This window comes from Convolutriloba macropyga, chromosome 13 (genome assembly GCF_964194025.1).
Source record: "Convolutriloba macropyga chromosome 13, txConMacr16.3, whole genome shotgun sequence".
NCBI classification, from domain to species: domain Eukaryota; kingdom Metazoa; phylum Xenacoelomorpha; order Acoela; family Convolutidae; genus Convolutriloba; species Convolutriloba macropyga.
In genome coordinates, this window is record NC_134480.1 from 37,876,007 (window position 1) to 37,902,518 (window position 26,512).

Here is a 26,512-nt window from a genome sequence, read left to right on the forward strand (position 1 = left end):
TTTTCTCATTAAGAAAACTTTCTATCTGCTGTTTAGTTAGGAGAAAATTTGTGCAGCTATGGTTTTATCTGATTGCATTTTGTGTTGTTTACTAGATGCTTTTACATACAGATATTGAATTTTTGCCATGATTTTTTTTAGTTTTGCTTATTTTGTTTGTTTTTTCGCGTAGTCTTTTTGTGGGCACATATTGTGAGCGTTTAAATGAGGCATGGCATTATGTAATTCAATTAGTAGTTTGGGTGTGAAACGATTTTTTCAAAACTCAAACATCTATCTTTGTTTTCTCTTCATTTCGTTGACAATTAAGTCAAAAATGTAGATGAGCTCGGATCGCAAAATCATGTGCAAAACCAATTAATGTTTTAGCTCGGGTCGCAAAACCAATTAATTTTTTAGTTTTGCTTATTTTGTTTGTTTTTCCGCGTAGTCTTTTTATTGGCACATATTGTGAGCGTTGAAATGAGGCATGGCATTATGTAATTCAATTAGTAGTTTGGGTGTGAAACGATTTTTTTAAAATTCAAACATCTATTTTTGTTTTCTCTTCATTTCGTTGACCATTAAGTCAAAAATGTAGATGAGGTCGGATCGCAACATCATGTGCAAACGCAAATTAACGAGCTTCTTTGTTGCTTTATATTGGTAAAACGGCCCGTCATGTGAGCAGGTAGCGTAAGAATGGCCCGAAAAACTAAGGATTTTTTTTACGTTTTAGCACTCTTTTGCGTCTTGTTCAGCATTTTTCATCTGGAGAACACAAAGCTTTGAAACCTATAATTTAAAAGGAGCAATATTATCAACTTTTTGTTTTCCCTGATTTTCCAGTAAAGTCTAATTGATAGCTCCCAAATTGTAAAACTCTCAACTCTGGCGGAAATGAAACAGTTTCCGGTCTATTGTTAACAACGTAGAATCGTCTCCCATGTTTCCGCAAAGAACAACAACATGCAAATTCAGGTCGATGTCAGAATTTTGGATGGCCCATGTTTAAGATCTTTTTTTGAACGTTCACAGTGGTAGGGAGTGCTCAAAAATACACAAGCGAGAAACTTCCCTAAGAATCAAAATAAATGCAGCCTTTTTAATTGGTTGAGCCAAAATCTGATGCACAAACTGACCATGCTGCATAGACGCACCAACTCGGCGTCACACACAAGGTCGAATTGTGGCCCAAAAACAGACAAAAAATTTAGACGGACTCGAGTCTGCATCACACAATTTGTATTTTGTTTTCATAAACTTTCGCAAAAAACTGAGATGCAAAACAATTGCTAGGGCACAATTTATAAATCAATCTGTGTGTCTCAACTATTGCATGTTATTTCATGAAGTTCTGTCATTGAAAACTTAATCGTCGCTGAAAAGAATCTTCTGAAATTTTCGTTTTGAGCTTGTTGTTAATTTAGAATGCTTCATAAATACGAACAAGACAGGCTGGGTCATTAGTTTTTTTCTCATTTTGCCTGAATTTTCATAACTCCAGCAAGCTAAAATCTGGATCATGAGTCATTTGGGCTTCCAGGTGTCTTCTTACACATTTTTTTTACAATGCGCACCAAAACACTGAGCCAACCAAAGTCGGGATAATAGGTGACTTCGGTCTGCCTGGATACTTTCATAAACAAAAAATGGATGGCTATTTTCATATAACTCTAGCCTGGGGAGACTGTAAAAGCCAGTTATTCACTTAAAGGTCTTTCTATAAATGTTCATAGGGGACAATATCATGCTTTCATTTGTGACATTGTTCGAAAAAGACATAAATTGCGGCGAGTCGAAGCAATCTCTTTTCTTAGTTTTGATAGTTTCCAAACATTGTGCTCACGTGAGGAATTTTTATATTTGTTGTCCTATTTTGGGTTCAGGAGCAGCATCGTAAATTTTGAAGTTAGCTGTCCTCATATATAATATCGACCCAGTTAAATACTATACCTAAAATTCTCAAAGGATCTTTTCAACAATTGCCCCCTTTGGTACCTAGAAGAGATTCCCCACCCCTTTTGTACTATACTTTACCATAATATTAGTTGGCCTAAAGTTTAGATAGCCGAATATCAGTTTAAGCGCAATTGCGAACCATTGTTCACGGCCATGCCTCTCACGCGCCGTAGGATGTAATCCGGAATTCGTGGGTCGGTTACCGCGACGCTCGCGAAGCCCGCCCACCGACCCGCCAGTTGCAAATTCTTTTCGCTTTGTATTCCAAATCGGCTAATTGCCCTAGCATGGCGCATTTTATTCTATCCAGTTTAACACTGTATGAGCATACACGGAAAGTTATTAGTCGTTCTGATTGGCTAATAAATCTCTCGCTTAAATTCACTTCAAGAATAGGCCCCCCTTATGCAAAGGGGGGCAATTGTTGAAAAGATCTTTCTCAAAAGTAAAAATTGCTCAGTTAGAACGGGAAAAGTTGTGTAAAACACCAAATTACTGCTCAAATAAAAATCGGAATTTCTCAGAGCGTGGCAAAAATTGTAGGTAATGTCTGAACAAATTTCACGATGTGTGCGGTGTGGTGCTAGCGATGTATCGTCAAAATCGGTGCTAGGAAAATTGGCCGACAGGCGTTTAGCCGACAAGGAAAAAATGAGAAATTAACCCGACAGTTTTATCATAATTGGTCAAAAAACCTCTGGTCCATAAATCAGTAATTAGGCGGACCGTTATCTTTGGTGTGCGTCCGGGTGGCGCTCCACTCGGCCGCTCTGTGGCCACAACCCTCCCCCCTCCCAACGGGGAGAGGGGGAGAGGTTGCGACCAGGGATAGACCATATATGGGTCTTTTCCACTATACCACCCCCCCCCCCCCAGTAAAATATGTATCCAATCCAGGATCTTTTCCATGTGTGCGCCCTCAGCTTAGTGGGTGTATATTATTTGCACCCCCCAGAAGCACGTGCCATAATACTGGGGGGCACAAACGGAAAAAAGATCCCCAATCCCATAAGGATATTATGGTGGGGGTCTCTACGTTATACCTTCGTTACGCTAGTTGACGGTATATTTATCCGCTTACAAAACAGTGATTTAAATTAGCCAATTACAGCTTCAGAGTTAATTTTATCGCTCATTTTACTTAAATTGTAGGCTAAATTTCTCATTTTTTGGTTCTTGCTCTGGCTCTGCTCCTGTATGTAAAGACTTATGAAAAGACTAATGGTGGACTGATGAAAAGACCTTTACTCAACTTTGTTGGTTATGAAATGACTAATGGTGGACCCATGAAAAGACCTTAGCTGGACTTTCTTTGTTATGAAAAGACTTAAGCTCGACCCATGAAAAGAAATTAGCTCGACTTTAACTAGGAAGCTCGACCGTGTAATTATAGTCAATATTGCCCCCCCCCCCCTACTAGACTTTTAAAGTCTTTTCATAAGTCGAGCTCTAGGCCTGGGCGGCTAAGCGCCCTGTCGGACAATACGGCGGCCACCGTCAAAATCTAGCGCTTTTCAGCTCTTTTTTTCACGATTTTTCAGCGCTTTACAGTGCTCCTCCCGCAAAATTGTGCACTGAATTAGCGCTGACACCTCGACCAGTATTTTTGCGAGTACGAAGAAGTTCCTTTTTCTGTGAAATGTTACAAAATTCAATTGAAATTTGTCTGTTACGCAGGCATGATTTTAATACAAAGTTTTGATTAAAAAATTCTGTATCGCTTTATATATGAACCAATATAGAGCGTGAGCTTCAAGAGAGCAATTAGTTCAACGCAATGACGATATTTGTTCATTCATTATCAAAAAATGCCCATTAGTCTGTACAATTGTAGACAATTAAAGTATCTTCACAAGTGGGGACACTTAGGGTACAAATTCAAATTCTTGTATTGACCCTCCCTTCTCCGTTCACTGTGGAAATCGAAATGGGAAGTACAATTAGATGATTTTTCCGCTTTTAGTTTCCAATATCAGCGATTGAGTCTGCTTTTTATAGGGAAAATATTACGTCTCTTAATTTCACCTCTAAAATTTTTTATTTAAGCTTTTACCTTTTTATCAAATTTGAGATTAAACGTTTTTTTTTATTTTGAATGATTTAACTTTTTATTGATTTAACATTTTCATTTAACATTTTCAGATTGCGAAAATCTGAATTCAGATCTTGAAACGGAGGAGCTAAAAACTTAACTTTATTAAGAAAAAAAACTTAACTGAAATATCAACCTGCAATCACTTCATTTTGAAGATATTAGATAAAATCATATTTCTTTTCATATAAATGACCTTATTTTATAGTCATATACTTTTACCCCGAAAATGTTCACCCGAAAATCCTTTCCCCAAACCTTACATATTTTGAATCTAAGTTGTACCAATTCGACTAAGAAACCATGATGAAATCGGGGTTGTTATATGGGGAGAAAGTAATAAGGGTGAAAAAGCGGGACACCATTTAATAAGCATGATTTTATTTCGATAATTTTTTCAGCCCGGGCATTAATTTTCATTTTCTTAATTGCTCTGAATTTTGAGACAAAATAAATGCATCATTCGTAATTATAGTCTGTGCATAGAACCATGTCGTAAAACAACAACCTTAAAAGCAAAAAGTTTATCCAGCATATGTTTACATATTGAACTAAAATGAACCGATTTGAAGAAAGCGATTTTTTCTTTGTTTATATTTACTATATTCTTTGTTTGTTTGTTTTGTTTATCGTTGTGTTGTTATGCACAGTGGGATTTTTTGTGTGTCTTGTGGGCAAAAAGCGATAAAATTGTCAGCCAATTTTCTCTGGTATACTTTTATTGTCTTTTCCATCAGTGATGACATAAGTTACGGAATGAACGCATGAATAAAAAATGAAGGAAAAGAAGGAAGAAAAAATAATGATGGAAAAGTGTTCGGGGCTATTTTATTTCAATTTTATCATAAGCTCTGAGAGCTTTTTCCTCTCTTTGGAATTTTTGTTTGATCTTTATTATCAGAGGATTCCTAAGTTACAAGTTATAATAAGTTATAAGTTATTACCCTGCCGCGCATAATTTATTTCTGTTAAGAATGAAAGAGAGTTTTTAGAATCCGGGCAGTTTAAACTAACAATATTCCTCGTCAAATTGCTACATATTTTAGACATCTGGAAATGTCTTTTTGGAAAAAATGTCTTTCTTAAAATGGTTTTCAAAGACAAAGAATTTAGATTAGGCAGATCTGGTTTTTGAAGCGACTGATATTAAACTTTAAAAAAAACAATTTTGGGCTATCAAAATCTGTTTCTCGGGAAATACAAAAGAAATAAGACAACAGGGATAGAAATTATTAACGATTTCGAAACGAAATGTAAAATTTTAGACGATCCAAACATTTGATCCTCCAAAATTTAATATGGGTTTCGAGAAATTTCCTTAGAAAATTTTCCGAAAGATTAACAGCTAAAGCAGAAGACTAAAATTGTTAAACAAATTTCATATAGAGGGAACTCTTTTCACTATACGAAAACAGACAATTTGCAGTTGTTTTTATAAAACAAAATGTGAAAAAAACATAAGAAACAAGTGCGTATATTGAATTTTCCTGCAGCCTTACTTTAACAAATTTTTGTCGCCCAAAGCTTTTCTTCGAGTTTTTGGAAATAACTAAAAAGAACAAATTAGAACTTTTTGACATTCCTAATTAACGTACGAATGTTCAGTGACGAAGCTGTTTTCAATTTTTGAGTAAATGACCAATCGAAAGCAAGTATAACTTCTGCCCAATATCAATAGATAGATTATCATGTGTAAAGAAAAGTTTTTTATCCACAGTTTTGTTGAAGAGAATCAACAACACTAACTTCACATATAACACAAAAAACTGTCTTAAAAATCTGATTCTCCCTTTAAGCCAGTAAAATCTCATTTTTTTCTTTTCGAAATTTTCAAAATTTAACAGATTAAAATCTCTTTTAAAGTTTTGCCAATTTTTTAAATCCGGATATCTGGAAAATAACTGCAAATTAAACCAATGAAGTATAAAAAGAAAAACAATTAAATTAAATGAACGAGATGGGGTTGTCAGCAATATTTCAAACATTCATAGGAACAGTAAAACGAATCATTTGGCAGAAATAAATGCTAAAACCAAACACAAACAAAAAATTAAAACATCAGTGTTAACTGCAATGGCTTTTTGTCTCATAAATTTATGTCATAAATTTGCCCTCCTGTCTTTCATAATTGTCCCAATACTTATTTCATTTTTTAATTCTTGAAATGACGAATAAGAATATAGAAATGAGGAAGCAGCGGTTATGAGAAGGGCAAATGGCATAATTTTTTCAATCTAATTAGGAGTTACATAACAGGAGAATTGCAGAGTGTTTTTTTCAGAAACTTAAAGTTTTTTTTTATTTGAGCACTTGATGCAAAGAAAGATTTTTTTCATTTGTGAGTTTTTGAATTCCCATTTTCTAATCAAATTTTTGCCAGTTATCTTTATGAGCGAATGTTTTATCAAACCTTATTTTGGGAACATCAAACACAACTATTAAAGTTTTAGAAAAGAAATTGAGCAAATGTTTTTGAAAAACATATTTAAAACTTCAATCACGTCTATTCTTCTTGGGTGACCGCACCTGATTCCAAGAGAAACCAAATCCTTGTCAAGCATAAAAATTGCAAGCACGAGCTAAGAAAAAGAAACACACGCATCTTATATCACCACACCCGCTCATGTACAAAAGTACGCACGCTCGCACACCGATACGCTTATACACATACCCATGTGCCATATGTTTGCTCATAGACTAATCTAAAAACTATACGACAAGAAACCCATTGTGATTGAGCGACTTCTTCCACATAGCAGGTACCTGATTAAAAAATAGATATATAGAGTGTGTAAAAATTTGAGGCTCACGGGACTCGACTCCTCAAAGAGCTAGACCCCAGATGGTCTTCGCACCGATGATCTAGTCTTCATGGCTTGTAATTCATTCCTCTAAAGGTCTGATGACTAAATACCTAAAGCTCCGGCCAAAGGGGAGGTGCACCACGTAAAAGAATAGAGATGGCAAAACGGTCATTAATCAAGTTGAGAACGAAAAAAGACTATTTGAAAAAAAAAAACAGGAAAACACTGAAAATTCACACAATTATCCGTCCATTTATATGAAGTTTGCTTTCATTTCCACGTAAAAGCAGTTGTCAGGTGTATTTTTGGAAGAGGGAATCGGGGGGGGGGGGGTCTGACGGGGAGTGCAATCGCCGAAATCTAAAATCTAATTGAGAGTTGGAGAGTTGCGGGGCAGGGAAGAAGGGGCGGGCGAGAGCGAGGAGGGAGGGGAGGGGAGGGGGGGAGAGGTTGATAGGGGGAGGAGAGGTTAGATTTGTTGATCACTCACGAAATGAAAAAGCAAAAATAGTTGAAAATATGGACAAATTGAGGAATTGGATTTTTGTTGAAAATTGGAGAGAGAGATTACGACATGAAAGGGAAGGCGTTGTTGTGATTGTGCTGGTTGGAAAAATATCTTCAGGTGTTTTTTGGACTGCAGTCATCAACACACCTTGGTTACTTTGTTTCCTCACTTGTCAAATCTCCCCTCAGCCCCCCGACAATCAATCACCTCCACTCTCATAACTAACCAGTTATAAACCAGCACCGAATATATTACTAGTTATAATTCTCGACCTCTCTACACATACTCACTCACTAATACCAACGGTTTATGATTTATAATTTATCCATCATTAATGCTGACTACTACTACTACTAAGATACATAATAACATTACTTCCCGAATTTATTCACGGCGTAACTGTTACTGGCCCTAAAATGCCTCCCCGGCCGTAACAAACAAAGCAGACAAAACAAAAAACAAAAGGACGTGAACTAATTTATCATAATTTAGTGTTTATGAAGGGCGAGATTTATCTGTGACGTCTACAAATTACGTCTGAATGATTTAAGAGCCAAAAGGGTATACTGACAAACAAAAACAAAATCATTACACCCAATTCAAAACCCCCATTTTCACCCACCCCTCCCGCCCCTTTTACCCCTAAATTTCAGCTTATTTTCTATGTCTTACTTTTTATTTCTCTCAGAACCTTATTTGTCTTTTGCACCCTCTCGTATTTTGTCTCTATCTCAAAAAGCGAGAAAGGTGATTTACTTTCAATTTCAATTATCTCATCGTCAATTTCGAAGTGTAATCTTTCTTCTTTGGGACTTGGGCAATTTGTGATTTAGCCTTTTTTCCGCCTAGTGCTTCTTTATTGCGACACACTTGATATATTTACTCCAACCAATCAAATCATTAGTCTTAATTGATCGCATTTATTTGTTTGTGTTAAACGCACAAAATGCTGAAATATCTACTCTGGTAAGTAACTTTTTTTGCCATTTAGATAGATTAATTTGACCTTTCGCTTCATATCGTTGTTTTAATTCGCGAAATTATGAAAGATAGCACAGAATGATTGTTTTTATTTCACTAATTTTGCACTTTTCTTACTTAAACGGGTCAATTTCTTATATAATTCAGCCAGCCTTTGGTTAAAAAATGTCTTTTTTCACCATATTAGAGGGTAAAACCAATAAAAAATAGGGTTTTGTAATTTCAATCAATGGGCGGACAGTCAATTCAATGTATTCGATAGTTACAGTCGTAACAAGAAAATAAGAGTTCAATCATTTCGACAAAAAATTTTGAAATCTTTGAAAAATGAACACGATGCAGAATAATTTTAACTATAAATTTTGTATACTTTCGTTTTTGTTTTTTTTTTTAAAAATCTAAAGTTTAATTCGCAAGGGAAGAGTGATTCCCGCAAAAGACTTCGTTATTCATATTGGGCCAAAATTTTTCTTGATCATTGTGAACGTGTTGAACTTTTAGGAGAAAATAATTTACGGGTGAAAAAATTACCAAAGACAGATTTTATGGAAAAAATTATATTGCTCATTACGGAACGGTATATGAGTACTACTATGGTTGTTGTTGCCATCCAGAAGCTGTTTTGAGAAAGGGCAATAACAATCGAAGGGTAATGTCTTCAGTCCCAGGTCAAGGTCCCAGATTGTTGTCTTCAATTGTCAACTCTTTCTGTTATTTCAGCACTTGAATAAGTATACGTGACTTTGATCGAATGCCCGAGAAAAATTTCGTCAAGAATCGAGTAGCAGATCGAGATCTGAGTTAGAATTTCGGAGCAAATTTTTGCAGATTTACTTGAACTACAACTCTGCAGAGATCTGGCATCTAAAAACCTTCACTTAAGTTGCTCTTTCGCAGCTTAGAATACGAAATTCTGACTCTCCTTTCTCACGACTCTGTATATTGTTGATTACACAAAAAAAGTAGCGAAACTTTGTACAATAAGTATGAAACCACCGCTAAAGCACACTTTGAGGTTGTATAGTGCTCAACGGGCGATAAAAATTGTAAATCAATGACAAAATTTTTGACTGGTACTATCGCAAGAGGAAATGATTAAAAAAATTCTTCCCTTCTGACAATGGCATTCAAAATTGTCAGAATGACGAAACTTATAAATTAGAGCCAATTTTACTGTCCGATGACACAAAAAACAACGGTAGTTGTACACGAGTAATAACAGAACTCCAATAGAAAATGAGGTGAAAATAGAGTGGAAAAAAGGCAAAATTAAAAGTGAAAGTAAACAAAATTAAAAAAGTTCAGAAAGAAAATTTCAGAGGAAAAACTTTTTTATCTTCCTATGAAAACCATTTTTGAAATTTTTCCGATTCGCAAACTATTTTCGAGCCTGGGCGATGATAATTTCAAAAATTCCACAAAATTGGTATTCAGAAAAAAAAAGACAATTTTCCGAGCATAAATGAAGCAAATTTATAGAATTTTATGTTCGTTCGGCTGAAAAGCGTTTGCTTCATTTAATCCACCAGCTAATTCGCATTTATTCTGCTATCAATCTAATGAGCTGCTCCAACCTTTGGTATCAAATTTGACCCAGTTGAGATTAATTAAGAAAAGTTATTAAATAAGCGTCTGTATGCGTGTTAAAAAATGTTGATTGAGGTCATTCTGATTAATCTTTTGGAGCCAAAAAGTTTTTGTGTCAGTAGCTACTACAAATTGCATACCTCAATGTAAGAGCTGATACAGTTCATTTTGTTTTTTTATGTGTTCGTGTGGGTTTTTCAATAAGTTAGGTCATTTTGGAACATTTCAAAAAATGTGCGATGAAATGTTCTCTCAAAGGACAACTCCAATTCCTAAGCTCACGAAAAAATTTCCGGAAAAGCTCACGGAAAAACAAATGCACAGTCAGCTACTCTTTTTATTTTCTTATTCAGGGACACATTTTTTTCATAATTATGGCAATTTTTAAATTAACGGCTGCTTCATTTATTGAAATGGGACGACCAACTATTTTTCTCACTTTTTTGCTCAATGAATGCGTCACTTTCGATTTTTTTAAATGGAAAATAATGACAGTATATTAATGGCGACATGATAGAAGCTTGAAATTTAAGGCATTTCTTTTAATTCTCATTTTTGTGTAAATTAATGTAATGAAAAGATATAAAGTTTTGAAGGCACGCAAGTTAGACGTAGATATATTTACTGTCGTTCAACTGATTGAGCGTTAAATACTGACAGAAGTAAGTAGGCAGCGGTAAGATTATCCGTCAAATGAATATATATTTATGTCAAATAAGTATGAAGCAAACAAACTCTACCTTATTTTGGTTCAATTTCGTTTCTGCCCGCAATAGTTATGTGCCCCCAGTTACTGAGCAGGTGCCATTAGATAGCTAACTATTATGTAAAAACATGGTACGAGCGTCGGGGGCAGCAAATAACACTTACCCGATAAGATGGAGGCGCAAATAGAAAAGATATCTAAATTCTGATTAATTGCAGATACAGCGGGACGAAGCATTGGAACACTACTAGGAACTTAGAAATGATAGATCTAAGAAAATCTGTCAAACAATTCTTTTTTCCTATTAGCATGACGAGCTCAATTCTCGCATTATTGTGCGGGTTCTTTCCCGACTGAACCCACCAGTTTAGAGGGGGTATATACTTTCTTCTCCCCGGAACCCGTGTCATATTTGTACATATTAACTTACTTTGTAATGCCTCGTGTCTGGTAACGGGGGTTTCATAATGTACATGGGGTGAAAAACGGGAAAGCTTCATTATGCGTTAGCAAAAGCATTAGAAAAACAATTTGGATTCGATTCAGACTATTCATCTTCCTTTTTTCTAAAGATGCCAACTCACGTAGTAAAGACATGCATAAGTATTATACGTTGAATTAGATTGCTATAAATACTGCAAATAGGTGGAAAAAACTCCAGCATTATAATATTTTTCGAGAAGTTTTTTCGTTTTTTTTTCTGCTTCACTTTATTTTTAAAATGGGGAGATATGCTTTTTCACAGTAACAACATTTGTGAGCAAAAATTTGAATTTTAACAGATGCAAAATTTTATGAGCCCATTTATTACGTTTTTACACAGATCAACAGCAGCGATAATTCATCCCCAGTGAAAGCCAAAGATATCAAAGTTTTCGCTTAATTTCTTTAAAAAGATCACTAAACTAGGTTGTTTTACTGACCCAATCATATCAATTTTTGCATATGTTTAATAATCCGCCAGGCTTAACGTTATCGTGAATTTAATTAGCGGCCCGGGTCGAGATTTTTGGGTGAGTTTTTTTTAAGAAATGCGGTGAATTTTTGTAAGAAAAGCGGTGATTGCGGTAGATGCGGTGAAAAAAATATTTCACCGCATATCCTACAAAAAATCACCGCATCGACTTTTGTGGCAAATTAGTGTAAGAAATGCGGTGAAAGCGGCAAATGCGGTGGAAAAAGAATAATTCACCACATATCACGGAATTTCTTACAAAAATTCACCGCGAAATTCACTGAATTTCTTACAAAAGTTCACCGCATTTGCTTTTCAACGTTTATTGAATCTGATTTAAGTTCACAAGAAATATCATTGAAGTATGTGACAGTTGGCGCAGTGGGATAAGAATTTGAAGGCATGCAGGAGGTAAGAAGTTCGTCCCCGCGTGAGGAAGCTTCTCTAATGTAAGGAAACCCAAAACGCGGTGAAAATAAATAATTCGACGCGATTCACCGCAAAAAGATGTAAAAAATACGCGGTGAGAATTATTTTTTTTCACCGCATTTCACCGCATTCCTTACGAAAATTCACCGTCAAACTTCAAACCGAGGGCGGGGGGGGGGGGTATTTTCGGAGTCAGTTGAATTTTGTTTTTTTTTTCAGGATTCTAACATCACTGATGACGTCATCCTTGGGACAGTACTCTGGCTCCTTCTATGCTACAAACCGCATTCGTATCAGCTACAACTTCAATTCAACAGGATTGTCCAATCAGATGTTCCTTGTGCTGAACAGAGCCACAATGATCACAAATTTCGCTTATGTTCCCAAAGCGAATGGATTGAGCATGTTTGAACAGTAGGTTTTAAAAGCCAAAGTAAAATCGCATTTTTAGCGTTGGTTCCACCCCCCCCCCCCCCAAACACACATACATAAGATACAAGAGGTCTTTCCCATTAAAGCCCCCCAAGAAATTATAGCCCCTAATTATGGTATATTTACCATGATGAGGGAGGCTATTGTTATCTCGCCACTAAGCTGTAGAGGGGGGGGGGGGTATAATGGGGAAAGACCTGTTACAAGTTTAATCGTATATTAATTATAACCCAAGGGGTTGAATCGTATATTGGGGGAGGTGTGATAAAGGGGTTGTGGATTTCGAGACCTGGAAAACCTCTGATGAGAACTATGAGTGACGCCACCATTGTGCCGACATCGAGACTTTCTGCTGGACAAAACTTTTGCATGCAAAATCCGTTTCCCAACATAATTTTCTATTAAAAAACTTTTGCTCAACTCGCTCTCGAAGAGCATCTGAAACTTTTTCAAGACTAAAGAAAAGCGAAAATTTGTCATTTCTGTCCGCTTTTTTGTCGATGCCCAGAATATCTGTACATCCAAATATTGCGATGCTAGCATTTCATTTTAAGATTTCAAGGATTTTGTATTGATTTTAATGCAGTTTTTATAGTGTAAAACTCAGTCGCAACAATGATGATTTTGCAACGTTCTGACAGAAAATGGTTATCTTATGAGATTTTTGCTGAAAAAACTGCTTAAAATTTGGTAGAAAAGTGTTTATCTAGAAAGGTTCTGGCAGAAATTTTTCAAGATTGTTTATAACAAAAAAAATCGAAAGGGACTGGAAAAATGTATAGAAACAATTCATTCATTTGGATATTATGTAATCATTGACAATTGACTACTATCAGAAACTGTGTTCCGAGTCACTTCATGCAAAAATTCGGACAATTAGACTTCAAAATATTTTTGCAAAATTTGATTTACGCGCGTAGATTAAGGTTTTTCCTATCACTTGCTCATTGCAAGCAAACTTTAATTAAGAAACTCTAGGGCAAACACTATTAATTTTTGGCTCAGAGTGATTACTGAAATTCGTCCTCAATGGAGCAATTAAACAGCTAATATATATATATATATATATATATATATATATATATATATATATATATATATATATATATATATATATATATATATATATATATATATATATATATTTCAAATATTTTCCTTGCTTGATTGAATTTTTCTCTGTCAATCTCATTTTCAAATCACTTTCACATGCTAGAAAAGGAGGAAAAAATAAGAAAACTCTCAAACATCTATTTATCTGTTCAACTTTTTTACTGGGACCCTTTTTTTTACCTACATTGTTTTCTAAACAGTTCTTTTAGCTTTAATTTAGAACCAATATTTGTCACTGTTTTTGGCTCAAAAAATTTATTTGGCATAAGACGTGCTTCTGGTGAAATTTTTTATTAAAGCCAATTGCCAATTAGTCTCCAAATCCCGCAACTGGTAATCCTAGGAATTTTTATATAATTTTTTTATCAAACAAGTTTTCTATTATACCTGACTATGTAAAATCTTGTTAAAATTTATCGCGTGAACGTTTTCCTCAAAGATTCGTTTAGTGAATAAAGTCATTCAATTCTCACCTCGGACTGTTTGGTCAATTTTTTCAAAAAATATTTTGTGTCAGAGGAAGTCAGAAGGAAGTGCAGCCAAATTAAGAAGACAGAAGCTACAAACATTGCCACATGTATAGTAAACAATTTTTGATAGTTAGAAGATTTTGTGTGCGTTCTCCCCTAGAAAGTGCTATCGGAAAATGAAGTTGAAATATCTTCCTCGAAAATCAGAACAAAGTACTATTTAAAGATTTTGGGAAGTTGAAAATTACTTTTTTCAATGCCAGAATCCATTTTTTATGGCAAAATTTTATCTATAGAATGTAATCTGCTATCAGTGGTTTGAATAATTCAAGCCTAATTTTGTTTGAGTAACCTTTTCCTTATTAAACAAGCTTGATGATGTAATTGAAAGATGTTTCGAAATGATTTGAATCGGTTTTTTTTTCGAAAGCGAAACCTTTTAACCGTTTTCTTCAGTTTTTATGAGCAGTCAAAGAAAACTTTTAGAACGTCTATTTTTAAAACAAGCATTTTCTCAATAGGAGAGAATTTGCGATTGGTAACTTGCTTCATTTAAACGCACCCTTGCTTTATTTGCAGAATCAATTAGTTTACAATGACATTGGCAACTTAATTGGAACTTGCAAACATGTTCCAAGCAATAATGTTTTGAAAGAGAAGGATCATCCTTTAGTTATTTACATTGAAACCAAGGTGCAAATCTTCGTACAAGATATTGCTTAGTGGAATTTTTGTGAAAATTGGTTGAAATTAAGTTAGTATAACTCCAATTGGAGTAAATTTTTTGGGTTAATGAGACTCTCAACTATTAGAGCAAACTAGTTTTAAAATGAAAATTTTTCTGTTGATCGAAATTAAACAATTTTCAAGTCCGTAATTTTACAGTAGCTGAAAAAGTTTCTTTTTTAGGTAAATAAAAATTTGAGACACGCTTGTTCAAAACTGATACAGTTTTTCTTCGGAAATATTATTAAAAAATTATTCAACACTTAACACTTAAGTTGCTTCAACAAGATTAATCGTGCCTCTCATATTTTGAATTTAAAAAATCTTTAGCAACTTCCGACAACCAGTTTTAATGCAAAATTTCAGGCAAATTAAAGAGTTGTAGAGATTGTAGTTTTTTAAAAAAGATTGATCATATATCTAGATCAAAAATCGACGAGTTGTCAAAAATTTGTTTTCTCTTGGTATTTAATTTCCACAACAAAGTGAAGTTAGAACAAAACTTAAGGGAAACTCGATCGAAATTACAAGGTAAGAGCATACTTGAAAACTTGGGATTGAGGAAATGGAGAAATATTCTTGGCATGTTAGAATATTTGAGATCCTTTTTATCTGAAAAGAACTGTAGTTGTAATTTTGAGCCCTCACAACGGTAACATGCAAATAATTTTATAATAAAGCGATGACTTCTATACTTGGGAACTTTATGTTCAAAGTAGACAGTTTTCTTTTGGCTAACAGCTCTAATAACAGGAAACAACCGACAAGAAACTGTATCACACTTAATCTTATTCTCAAGGTTTTCTGTTGTTCCTATTTCCAGTACTGGTGTTCCGATTTCTTCAGTCTGAGTTAAGTATCTCAGAACAAGATGCAAATAAAATCTACTGATGGAAAATTTTATTCTCTTTTAAGAAGCAAAAAAAAGCATCAGATTGCTCAACCGGACGATTGGTCAATTAAATTAGTCGGTTGTTCAAACGCAATTCAAAATTTTTGTTCAACGTGAAGTTTCCTAACCGAATTTTTAGAACTTTATTTTGGTGAAAAAATTAAGTTAACACATAATCCGAAACCGCTTTCTTATTGTGACTTCTGATACAATTTTTTTTTCGGGGGGGGGGGGGGGGGGTTGCTTTACTGATGAACACTGAAAAAGAGCAAGTTTATCCCTGCAGATTTTATATGCACCATAACTAGGGTCTATCAACATGCAATTTATGTTGGTCTATTACAGTTTCGACTTCTTCTTCTTCTCGACTCGGGGGAATTTTGCTCAGTTGTTCGGTTCTGTTCTATTATTACCTTTAAATGTTCGGTTGTGTTCACAGGTTTGTGTATGGTAAAAGTGTGAACCTGCGCAAGTTTGATCCTGATCTGGAGTCGATGGCAGTGAGTTTCAAAAAGTTGTTCATTCAGACAAAAGAAACAGTGAACGAGTTGAAGAGAGAAGCAGAGAGAATTTACATGTTCAACTCGTAAGTATCTCAGATGGTGCAAATGAGTCGATGTGAGCCAACCCGGTCTTTCATCAACCAGATTTGAATTTTTTTGCAAATGATGGGCTCCTTACAAAACCTGATCTATTCTAAGCTTTGCAGAATTGATTGCGACAACAACTGCATGTAATAAAGTTACAGATCAACCCTCTGTGCCTTATAAGACGTCACATCATAAACAAAGAACGTGACTTAGGTTGCTAAACACTGCAAAATTGAAGTCGTCATAAGCATTCAACAATAGCTCATATTGCACTCAAGATTCACTTTGCCGCGTTGCTGCAGATCATGGCAACTTTAGGTTCACCAGCTCGATACCAGAACACTAAAACTGACGAGAAACTACTGTACTAAACGTGCTCAATAACGGGAATATATTGACTTCTTAGAACGCTTTGCAACGCTTATCCGTCAATGGAGTTCACAGGGTTCAAATGTTCAGAAAAAGCGGGGACTGATTATAACAGAAAACAATCTGGCAAAAATAGCAACCATAAACGCATAGTAGAATGGTATTTGAAGCAAAATAAAATATGATGAATACATTTAAGACTTAAATAATTAGAAATTTAATCACAAAAACAAAAAAAAACCACATGAAAAAACATAGTAAGACATGTCCCGAAAAACAATCTGAAGAATTGAATGAAAAACTTGAAACTAATGTACCTGACCATCAGACCAGTTGAACAATGCCAGCTAAACATACTTTGTTTCGAAAAATTTGATAAAAACAAAAATAAAAGAAATCAAAGTGCATATATTTTGAAGATCAGCGTGTTGAATACTACGGTCTTCAGTAAATTTGTGAAAACGAGCAGAGAACTCGGCAAATATGAAAAACTTGCTTTCTAGTTAAGAGGAAATGAGATACAAGCAGAACAACAAATGGAATAAGAGCAAAATATAGGAAAAAAACGAAAGAATTGCCAGAGTACCTTGTTGTCAGCATCTTCAAACCAAAATTGCACTGTTAACACAACACGCGTTCATAACAAATTTTATTGACTACTTGAGCTCAGAAAAAAGGAATTAGACACAAAACAATGCAAAAACTGACGAGAAAACAAATTCCTTGCAAATTTTTGGCTTAATCCTGCCTACTCAGGGCTTCAAAAACTGTTTTCATCTGACTAAAATGATCAAAATTACTGGCCTGCAGACTAGCAGAAATCAGGTTGCAGATAAAAGCGACAAATTGAATCAAGAACTAGAAAAGGATAAAGAAATCGCAAAAAAAAGCAAAAACTAAACTAAACTGCTCAAGTTCATTTGTTCAATTTGCTCAAAATTTTGTTCTAACTCTTGATTGCCATTTTTAATAAAAAATAAACCTATTATCAAACCATATAGACGTATTTCTGGCCCTTGTCGATCCTGAGACTCGGAAGAGTGCACCAAAATTGTCAAAAACATTTAAAAACTAAATTTGTTAAAAAATCGCCAAAATTCGTGACGCTAAAATTGTCAAAACCAATTCTGTATCTCTAGAAATCATTTGGTCATGCGCAGTTAGTTTAAAAAAGTTTTAATTGCCCCTAAATGTCGAAAAACACAAAGAAGACAAACATCTTCAAAACAGTTGATTGAACAAAACTATCATTTTGCGTGTTCAAGTTATCATTAACTACAGATTTAGATAATAAATTGGATATTAAAAATTCACGTCCAACAAAAGACATAACTTTTCAAACTTGACTAACGTCCACTTAAGACTAATCAAACAAGAAACTTAAAAATTGACAAAGAAACCTGAAAAATTGCCCTATTTTGGGGCTCAAAACTCCTAAAAATAACCTTTTCACCTTGAATTTAGGACTTCCCAGCAGCTTCAGCGCTGCTCTAAGTTTTCGAAAGAATACTGAAATCATCTATGAAAACCCAATATCTGCTAGTTGTTACCTGCTTATCCCGTTTTGAAAGATCAAAGTCATGGAAAATAAGTGAAAACATCTAACAAAAAAAGACGGAGCACCAATAGAATTCAATTCTTGGATTGTAATAAACGACAGCCTCAATTTTATGTGTATTTTAGACTAATGCTTTTTGCTGTATCTGAATTATAGATTGAAACGGGGCCAAAAGCCGTAAGTGACTTTTATTCTTTTTTAAGAAGTGTCAAAAGCTGTAATCTAAATTGCCTGATTTACAAATGTGCGTGTTTTTTGCATGAGTCAATGCAGGTTCAAACAAAATTTTTCATTGATGCTGATGATTCTTTCAACTGTCCTATATTAATACCTATTGTTGAAGAGTATACTTAAAAGCTAGCATCCACTCCGAACTAAAAAGTACTCGCTGGAGTTGGTCAATGACAACCTTTTGAAACAGAACTTGCAATTTTTCCAAGGCAAAAAAATAGGTTCTGGAACTGCAAAGGGAAAGTTACATGCGAAAAATTGACACCTCTTTTTGAAAACTTTCATTCGAAAGCCAACTGACCCTTCAACTAAGGACAAGTTTTCATCCTTTTTCACCGTTAAAAATTGTAATTGGGTAAAATTAATGGGTAGAACTTAGTAGTCTATAATATGTACTATCCAGCCACTCAAAAAAATTTGTTATAAAATCACGTAATTTAGACGATTTTTTTTAAAAAAATAAAATAAAAACTGCTTTTATAATTTTTATAAAAACGTCTAAATTACGTGTTTTATAACAGATTTTTTTGAGTGGCTGGATAGCACATATTTTACACTACTGAATATTTTGCTACCACTTTTTGCTCTTTTTTCACGGTCTTTCAACGGTGTAAACCACAACATGGGTCGCTAAAATCTGCCTATTTAGACCTTCCAGATACCCCCCACAGTGTCTGCTGTATTCGTTTCGCAATGGACCCACTACAGTTCTGGATACTCGTGCCAGCAACCTCTCCTTCACTCCCAAGAAGAGGTACTTCTATGACAGGGTGAACACGATGCAGTCTGCAGTCATCACTCCAGTCGATGTGTTCCAGTGCACCGAGGAGGTACGAAAGAGTGGTTGGGTGATGGGGGGGGGGGGGGGGGGGTTGGGGAATTCCTTAAGAGAGAAAGTTTACTTAGAAAAAATGTCAAAATGTCGTCGGGAACAATTTTTGATTACATAATATATTTTTGCTTTATTCTTAAGGGCCGCAAAACAAAGTTTTTTTAAAGAACCGACAAGTAAATTGCATCAATAACCAGCTGAAAAGTTTATTGACAAGCTTACAAATCAAAAATACTATAAAAATATTCGATCTCTCCAGTGCAATATTTCATATCAAAATTAAAGGTTTCGTGTTCGAAACGTTTCACCACAAGACGATTGTCAGCATGAAATAGATATAATGAAAAATATCATTTTTGAACTGCAAAACAATCATTTGAGTCCGAGGTAATTCTGCTGATAATATTTAAAATTTAGTCCAAAGATCCCTTGACTTTTCAAATTTTTCATCATGTATTATACTTTGATTCCCAAATTGTCTGTCGGTTTATCCGTTGTAGTGACGAATTGTTAAGGTTTTGAAATCTGATTTTTATTGTGTGACAGCTAAGGGCATGAAAAACAATTATTGGGCTTCAAGAAGTATTTGGAGCCCGATAATATTTTGTTGATCTTATCGTCTTGGGTATATTTGAAACACATTTTTAAATTGAACTTTTAGTTAAAATTTGGATCAATATCATTCCCAAAATATCTGATCTTATGTTCTGATTCCTTCTCCGTTGAACTTCACTACAAAAAATATTGTTCTGTTTGAAATGGATTCACCAGTATTCATTGTTAGTTTACATTTATTCGAGGCACTCGTCCTTCATTATTTCCAAAATATTGAGATGATGCATGATTTGGACAGTGTTCATCGATGTGTTTATCGATGTATATAGTAAAATTGAGAGCCTTCAAAGCTGTTCTTCAATAGGTACCATAGTTGATTTTTGTCCTTTCTGAGAAAACGACGTTTTATATCACATATACTTTCCTATCTGCAGGAAAATGGTCAACCCGTAAGCTCTCAGTTCCTTGAAAAAAATTTGTTGTAAAATTGAGTGATCCGCTTCTAGGCAGCTTGATAACGTTTCTCTGTGTCATTTTTTCTGAATTTGCCTTTTTGCAAAGTTCAGCTCGATGCCCAAAGCTAGTGGAAACTTAGGAATGATACTCAGTAATGAACAAATTAACTGTTGTAAAAGTCCTCCAGCTTTCCCGAATTATCTTCTACTCAGCGTTAATTCTCATAAAGCCAATTTGTTAAAATCGAACAGTGTAAAATCAAATACAAGCAAAATGGAAGTCAAAATCTTGTCTCCGAGAAAAACACAAAACACTGTCTAATTCTACTATGATCAACTGGAGTAGAAGCTTTAGAAATCCACCTCCAAAATTTGCTCAAATAACCATTCTAAAGCAAAAGAGACAAACTTTGTTGTTCACGCTTGAGACCATCAGAAAGTAAACAAAACTTTGGTTATAAAAGTAATCAATTATTCTCAATCTTTCTTAGTTATCGGTAAAATCCTTCCAAGTTAAGTTGACTTCAATTAAGGAAAGTGTAAATATTTAGCTGAAACTTTATGTGTTTGTTTTGAATTTTCTCACACACGCTCGACATTTCTTTTCGCTCAATTTGCGTAATAATGAAACGTGTCACGCTCTCTGAACAAAAATTGTTTATCATTACCTTCGTGGTAAGAAAAACGCGTAATTGAAACTATCTGAAAGTCTTGAGTTTCTGAAGTATCATTTCGTTTTTCTAAATTGCTAAGCCATTGCCTCCAGTGGGTATCGTGGATGGTGGTATCTTGGCAGTTATGAAAATATCCAACTTTTGTTTGCTTTTTTGGTCTGAATTATTCGAAAATGCAATACGTTTTGCTACTGATAAACTTTTCAGCTACCCGATCTGGTTCAACCGGCTTTTCATTGGCCGGTTTCATTTTTTGCCCGCTGAGTTTTTCGTCACCCAATTTATTTCATTGGAAAAGAGACAATTATCAATTCCAATTAAGTCGCTTTTATAGGAACATATATATTGCTCACAAAACACTTTTAGTCAGAAAAAAAAACAATTGGCCAAAGACCATTGGGTTTTGCGACATTTAAAAATCTCTAATTTTAGTTTTCCTATAAAAAATTCAAAATTTTGGAATTGATATGCACAGATTTTTTGCAGCCTTTTTAAGCAATTTTCAGGTCATCTTAAGAGGATTTTCAATTCGCCAAGTAAAGCTTTTATAAGCTTAATACTGAAAATAATTTGCAGAAGTGAGAGCCTAAATTTACACATTAGAAAGAGTAGTGAATGGTTATATTCCACCGAGAGGCGAGTGGGGGATAAAGAAGCAGTTACAGAATGAAACATATTTTTGTTAAAAAGATCACTAAAAGTATGTGAATACAGTCTATGTGTACGTCCAGGTGTACAAAGATATTCTGTGGACAAGAGAGCTGGAGCCATATATGGTGAAACTGAGTAATGGAAACCATCTCACGGGCTACACACATTTCTCCACCCCCTCAGGAGCTGTCAGGTTGTTCCCCGTTGGACTAGTTAGCCCAAAAATCACATTCGATCCCAGGTTATTATAACTAACTTTTGCTGTTGGAGTCTTTCTAAACTTTTACATGTAGAAAGTTCTTTGCTGTTATCAAGAGTAGCAAAACGACAAAAACGCGCTAAAGAACAGGAAAGTTGCTTCGAATGGTACAATTATTCTATGATATACTTTGATTTCGTTTTACAAAATTGGTGATTCAACTTGTGGAAAGAAATCATGGCACTTTTCTGCCTCAAGAATTGAGAAAAAGTGTTTTCACTCAACTTGGTCCCAATTATATTAAACACGAGTCTCGCAGTTTTAATTGAAGCCATTTTCCCACAAAAAAAACGGTCGATAAAAAATTTTCCAAAAAAAGGAAAGGAATCATTTCGTTTGAAAAACATCAGAAAAATTTAATGCATAGTTCAATAGCGATCAAATAGAACAATTATTAGCAATTGCTGCCAAAATTATGCCAGTAGTTAGTTTTAAAATGAGCTATGTTGGGCCACTAAGATGGGGGTACAGACGGAAAATATTTCACTTTATACCTCACAGGTTCCAGCCCTGGTACACGCAAGCAGCAATGCCCCCTAAACTGGTGCTGTTTGCGATAGACTCCAGCGGCAGTGTAGATGGACAGGTGAGTAGGTTCATCAGCAAAACTGCAGCCAGGATCCTTGACACTCTGAGCGAGAGAGACTTGATCAATGTGATGTTGTTCAAAGATAACTCCCTCTATCTCCTCCCGACCAGTAAGGAGTTGCAGAAAGTCTGTGCGGGCAATGAGGGTTAGTTTAAATAAAGTCGACCTAAAATTTTCAATTGTAGTCTTTTCTAATTTTTGGATTTGCTATTTGTGCTACGAAAGCTATTTTTTTCAGAATTTTTGAAAGCATACTTAAGATCATATATGGCTTCTTAGAAACCATAGAAAGATCATGCAATATATTTTACTTAGACTTTGGATGGAACCATATATGGTTTTAGATTTGGTATATTAGAAGGGTCATTCCGGGTAAGAGCTCAGCATGAAAAAGGTTGAGGTGGTAGAAGTAAGTCTACATGAACATATACGTTATGTACCAAAATGGATCAAAAAGAAGCTAATAAGCCCAAAATTTCCCAATCTTTTCAAGCAAAATTGAATCATTGTCAAATAATTTACGAACTGCAAAGTTTTATGCGCACCCTAGTGATGAGTGAATTTAAAACTTGCAAGAATCTTGCAAGCTGATTCAAAACTTGCAAGATTCTTGCAAGAATCTTGCAAGATATCAATCAAGACAAAAAAATAAATCAGGTTACAAATGTTGTAGAAAACATCTTTGAAGCAAATTATTGTTTATTGAACAAATTACAAAACCGAATTCAATAAAAAATTTTTTAGCCCGGATTAAAAATCTTGCAAGAATCTTGCAAGAATCTTGCAAGAATCTTGCAAGTTTTTGAATTCTGAAAGTTTTATGTTTGTATTTTTGGTAGCTCAAACTAACTGAAAACCAAATGAAATGACTGATATAAAAATTTCGGTACCGGTATGCATTCACTTGCAAGATTGCCTTGCAAGATTCTTGCAAGTTTTTTTATTCATCGACCACTAGGGCAACCTTTGCAAAAACTATAGATCGCCAAAGTATTGTTTCAATATAGGATAATTTTCTTTAAGATTTCATTTTTTTTGCATCAATTTAGTCAAAGACTTTTGCGATGTGCATAGAATGCAAAATTTTTGTTGAAATTTTCTCAAAATAGTAACCAAAAACAAATGAAAGGTTTAAAACATTCTAGCAAACATTTTTTGTTGAAAAAAACAATGAGCGGAAAGTCAGAAAATGAAACAACTGTTCAGCAGCTCGTGGGAAAAAACTGTTTGAGAGGTATTTACAAAAAAATGCAGCAAACAATTATTAATTTTGCAATTGATCGAAATAGGGTTTTGTATTGGCTCAAACTTTGTTAATTTTCTCCTTATTTCTGTTTATGCTAGGACACTCCTTGACTAAGGAATTATTTTCAGAACCAAAAACAAGTGTAATAGTCAACTATTCCTTTGAAGCTTAGGATTCAATGAAGTAATTTCAGGATTTACTGAGAAGTAATTCAATTGACGATTTCAAGTTTTTTTTAATAACAGGATTGATTTACCCGTACCTAACTCTAAGTGTGTTTCATTATTGGACCAGTATAAATGCAATTCTTCATCATTACTGAATCATGGACTGATTCATGTCACTTTTTCGACTTGCCAGACTTGGTTTGACAATGGCCAGACTTGCGCTATTTCTGATTTTTTACGTGCCAGACTGGGACCAATTCTGATTTTACAATGGCCAGACCTGTGTCAATTCTGTTTTTTTTACTTGCCAGACTGGAGCAAATTCTGATTTTGCAGTGGCCAGACTTTGGAATCACTTTCCAAGTGTAATTCCAGTCAGATATGACTAATAGACTTGATATTGCAGTGTTTCAGTACTCATTATTCTAGAAACACTTGCATTCATTCTGGTCGAGTACTGAAACACACTTGACGTTAGGTAAGGGTGAAGAAAAAACGAATAATCTCTGAAAGATATAAAACTTAGATAGGTTCTATCATTTGAAAGTCTAGTTTGCAGATTTCTATAATTAACTAAATGCGGCAACTGGAGTAATAAGTCTAAAACAATCAAAATAAGAGGCTGCCAAAATTTAAAGAGATTCAAAAAACAGAGACTTGGATAAAATTTATGTGTTTATTTTTGCATCAGAGCTCAGTTATTCAAAATATTTATTATTGAAATGTATAGGTCTGATCAAGAAGATCGCGGAAAAGAGGGTAGGCAGATAACCTAAATATTTTAAGATTGTCCACTTTTTAAAAAAGCAATTTTAGTGAACACTATGAACTAAATTTGTACTGAGTCAACACTATGGATCAAGACTACGGTTGAACCTCGACGGTTTTCTAATGATACGCCAAAATTTTTATGTCAGAAAAAAACCAATTGGTCAAAAATGACGCACATGTGTCGGTTCAGCCAATCAGCCAATAATAATAATACCCAAACACGGATAGGAATTTAAAAAAAAAGCATCAATTCGCTTACATCTCTGCACTAGGCATATTAGATAATCAGTGCTTCGTTCCCCACTCCATTTCATAATCCCTTAGTCCTCAAAAGATTACGATTAGTGGGCAACCGCGAGACTTTAGAAAATCTTTAATCATGTTGGTCGTAATGGGGTGAAAATGAAGTAAGACAGTTATGCAAGTTATACAAGTTACGCCGAGAAAATTTCTAGAAATGTCTTGATGAGATATTGTCAAGATCTTACCAAGGTGTTCAAAGAAAGTATTGCCTGTCAAAATCTTGTCAAGGTGTTTCTATTTTGCAATAGTTATCAAGATCTTGCATGACGCATGGCAAGGTGTATCAAGTTTCGTTTCACGAGGCACTTCAAACAGATTAGTTGTCCCTACGATTGAAGAGTGTCCAATATTTGTAGAGTTTGTAGTTTTATGTGGAAAAGCTTTTAAAAACGGAGTTCTCCGATTTTCACGTAATAACTGATATTCACTCCCACATTATTTTGGGGTGAAAGTTTAGTGGGGTATAATCTACAAAGCCCTAATCGACCCAATTCTCCCCATTATCCCCTTCCCCCATTTTACGTAACTTTTGGATGAAGTGGAGGAGGGGGTTAAATTGTAAATTTTCCCCTCTTACACCGTTTTAAGGAGTTAGGGGTGTAAAAAAACCCAAGTTCCGCCCCTCCCCCATTACCCCTCTCGCATCCAGTACCGCAAAGTAGTAATCTAATGTGGGCTTAACTTACAACGTGTGCATTAGGCTAACACCCGTACTCCGTGTGTTAAATATTATTGTGTCCAGGTGTGTGGTACGTACCCGGAACAGTGAACAACGTACAGACCATGAAGAACTTGATTGCATCATATCGCAACGTCAACAGCACCTCAAGTCTGGACATTCCTCTCACCAGGGCACAACAGGTGTTCCAGAACGTGCCAACGGACCTCTTCTGCATCAAGTTACTAGTCCTTATTACGGATGGGGGAGGAGGTAAGACATATGAATAATCATGGTGAGTTTCAGGGGGGTTCTCAGCGGGCTCAAATTCTTTAAAAATTGTCCATTACAGGAATCGAACCTGCAGCTCTCCCCTTTCAAACCGAGTATGCTAAAAGATTTCGCCAGTCTGTCTTAAACTGTAAAACTATAAACTCTTGTATCTCTTAAAACGGCGTTGCTTTCTTTTCTTTTTTCCTAATTATATCATTTCAGACCAAAATGACTTCTGATCATTTTTGTGGGACTTGTAGAAGTTGGTGCGTTTTCACAGGCGAGACCCTCTATAGTTTTGAACAGCAGATTTCCCCCTTTGCGCCCGAAGGTGGTCTGATCTGAGGTCACTTTGGTCTGGGAATCAATCCTGGGTTGCAAACGAATTATTTCAAGTAACCCAGTGGTCACTCGGTTCTCTCCCATTCTGAACAGTATGAAAACAGCCCGGACCTAGCTTCAAGTGTAAATCAGTACTGAATCTTTTTAACTCCATCATGTTTTTTACTCTGTCAAGTTAACTGTTCATGGCACTTATTACACATTTCATTGTAAATTACAGGACAAATAAAATCTTTTCTCGGTTATTCTTATGCCCAGCATGAATTTTGTACGGCGAATAATCTGCGCATTATGCCTTTTAAGCGGGTAATTATATGCGCATTATGCGCTTTAAGCGGGTAATTATATGCGCA

At 35.0% G+C, this 26,512-nt stretch overlaps 1 protein-coding gene across 1 annotated transcript; it reads left to right on the forward strand.

Moving 5' to 3' along the window:
• The first annotated feature begins 4,902 nt into the window (after nt 1-4,902).
• On the forward strand, nt 4,903-26,162 carry LOC142351712 (voltage-dependent calcium channel subunit alpha-2/delta-4-like). Its single transcript, XM_075403856.1, has 9 exons — nt 4,903-4,969; nt 7,534-8,311; nt 12,223-12,417; nt 16,076-16,222; nt 19,034-19,214; nt 21,632-21,792; nt 22,312-22,544; nt 25,629-25,817; nt 26,098-26,162. Exons 2-9 carry the CDS (start codon nt 8,292-8,294, stop codon nt 26,160-26,162), a joined length of 1,191 nt encoding a protein of 396 aa, XP_075259971.1. The 5' UTR covers nt 4,903-4,969; nt 7,534-8,291.
• Nucleotides 26,163-26,512: the final 350 nt, after the last annotated feature.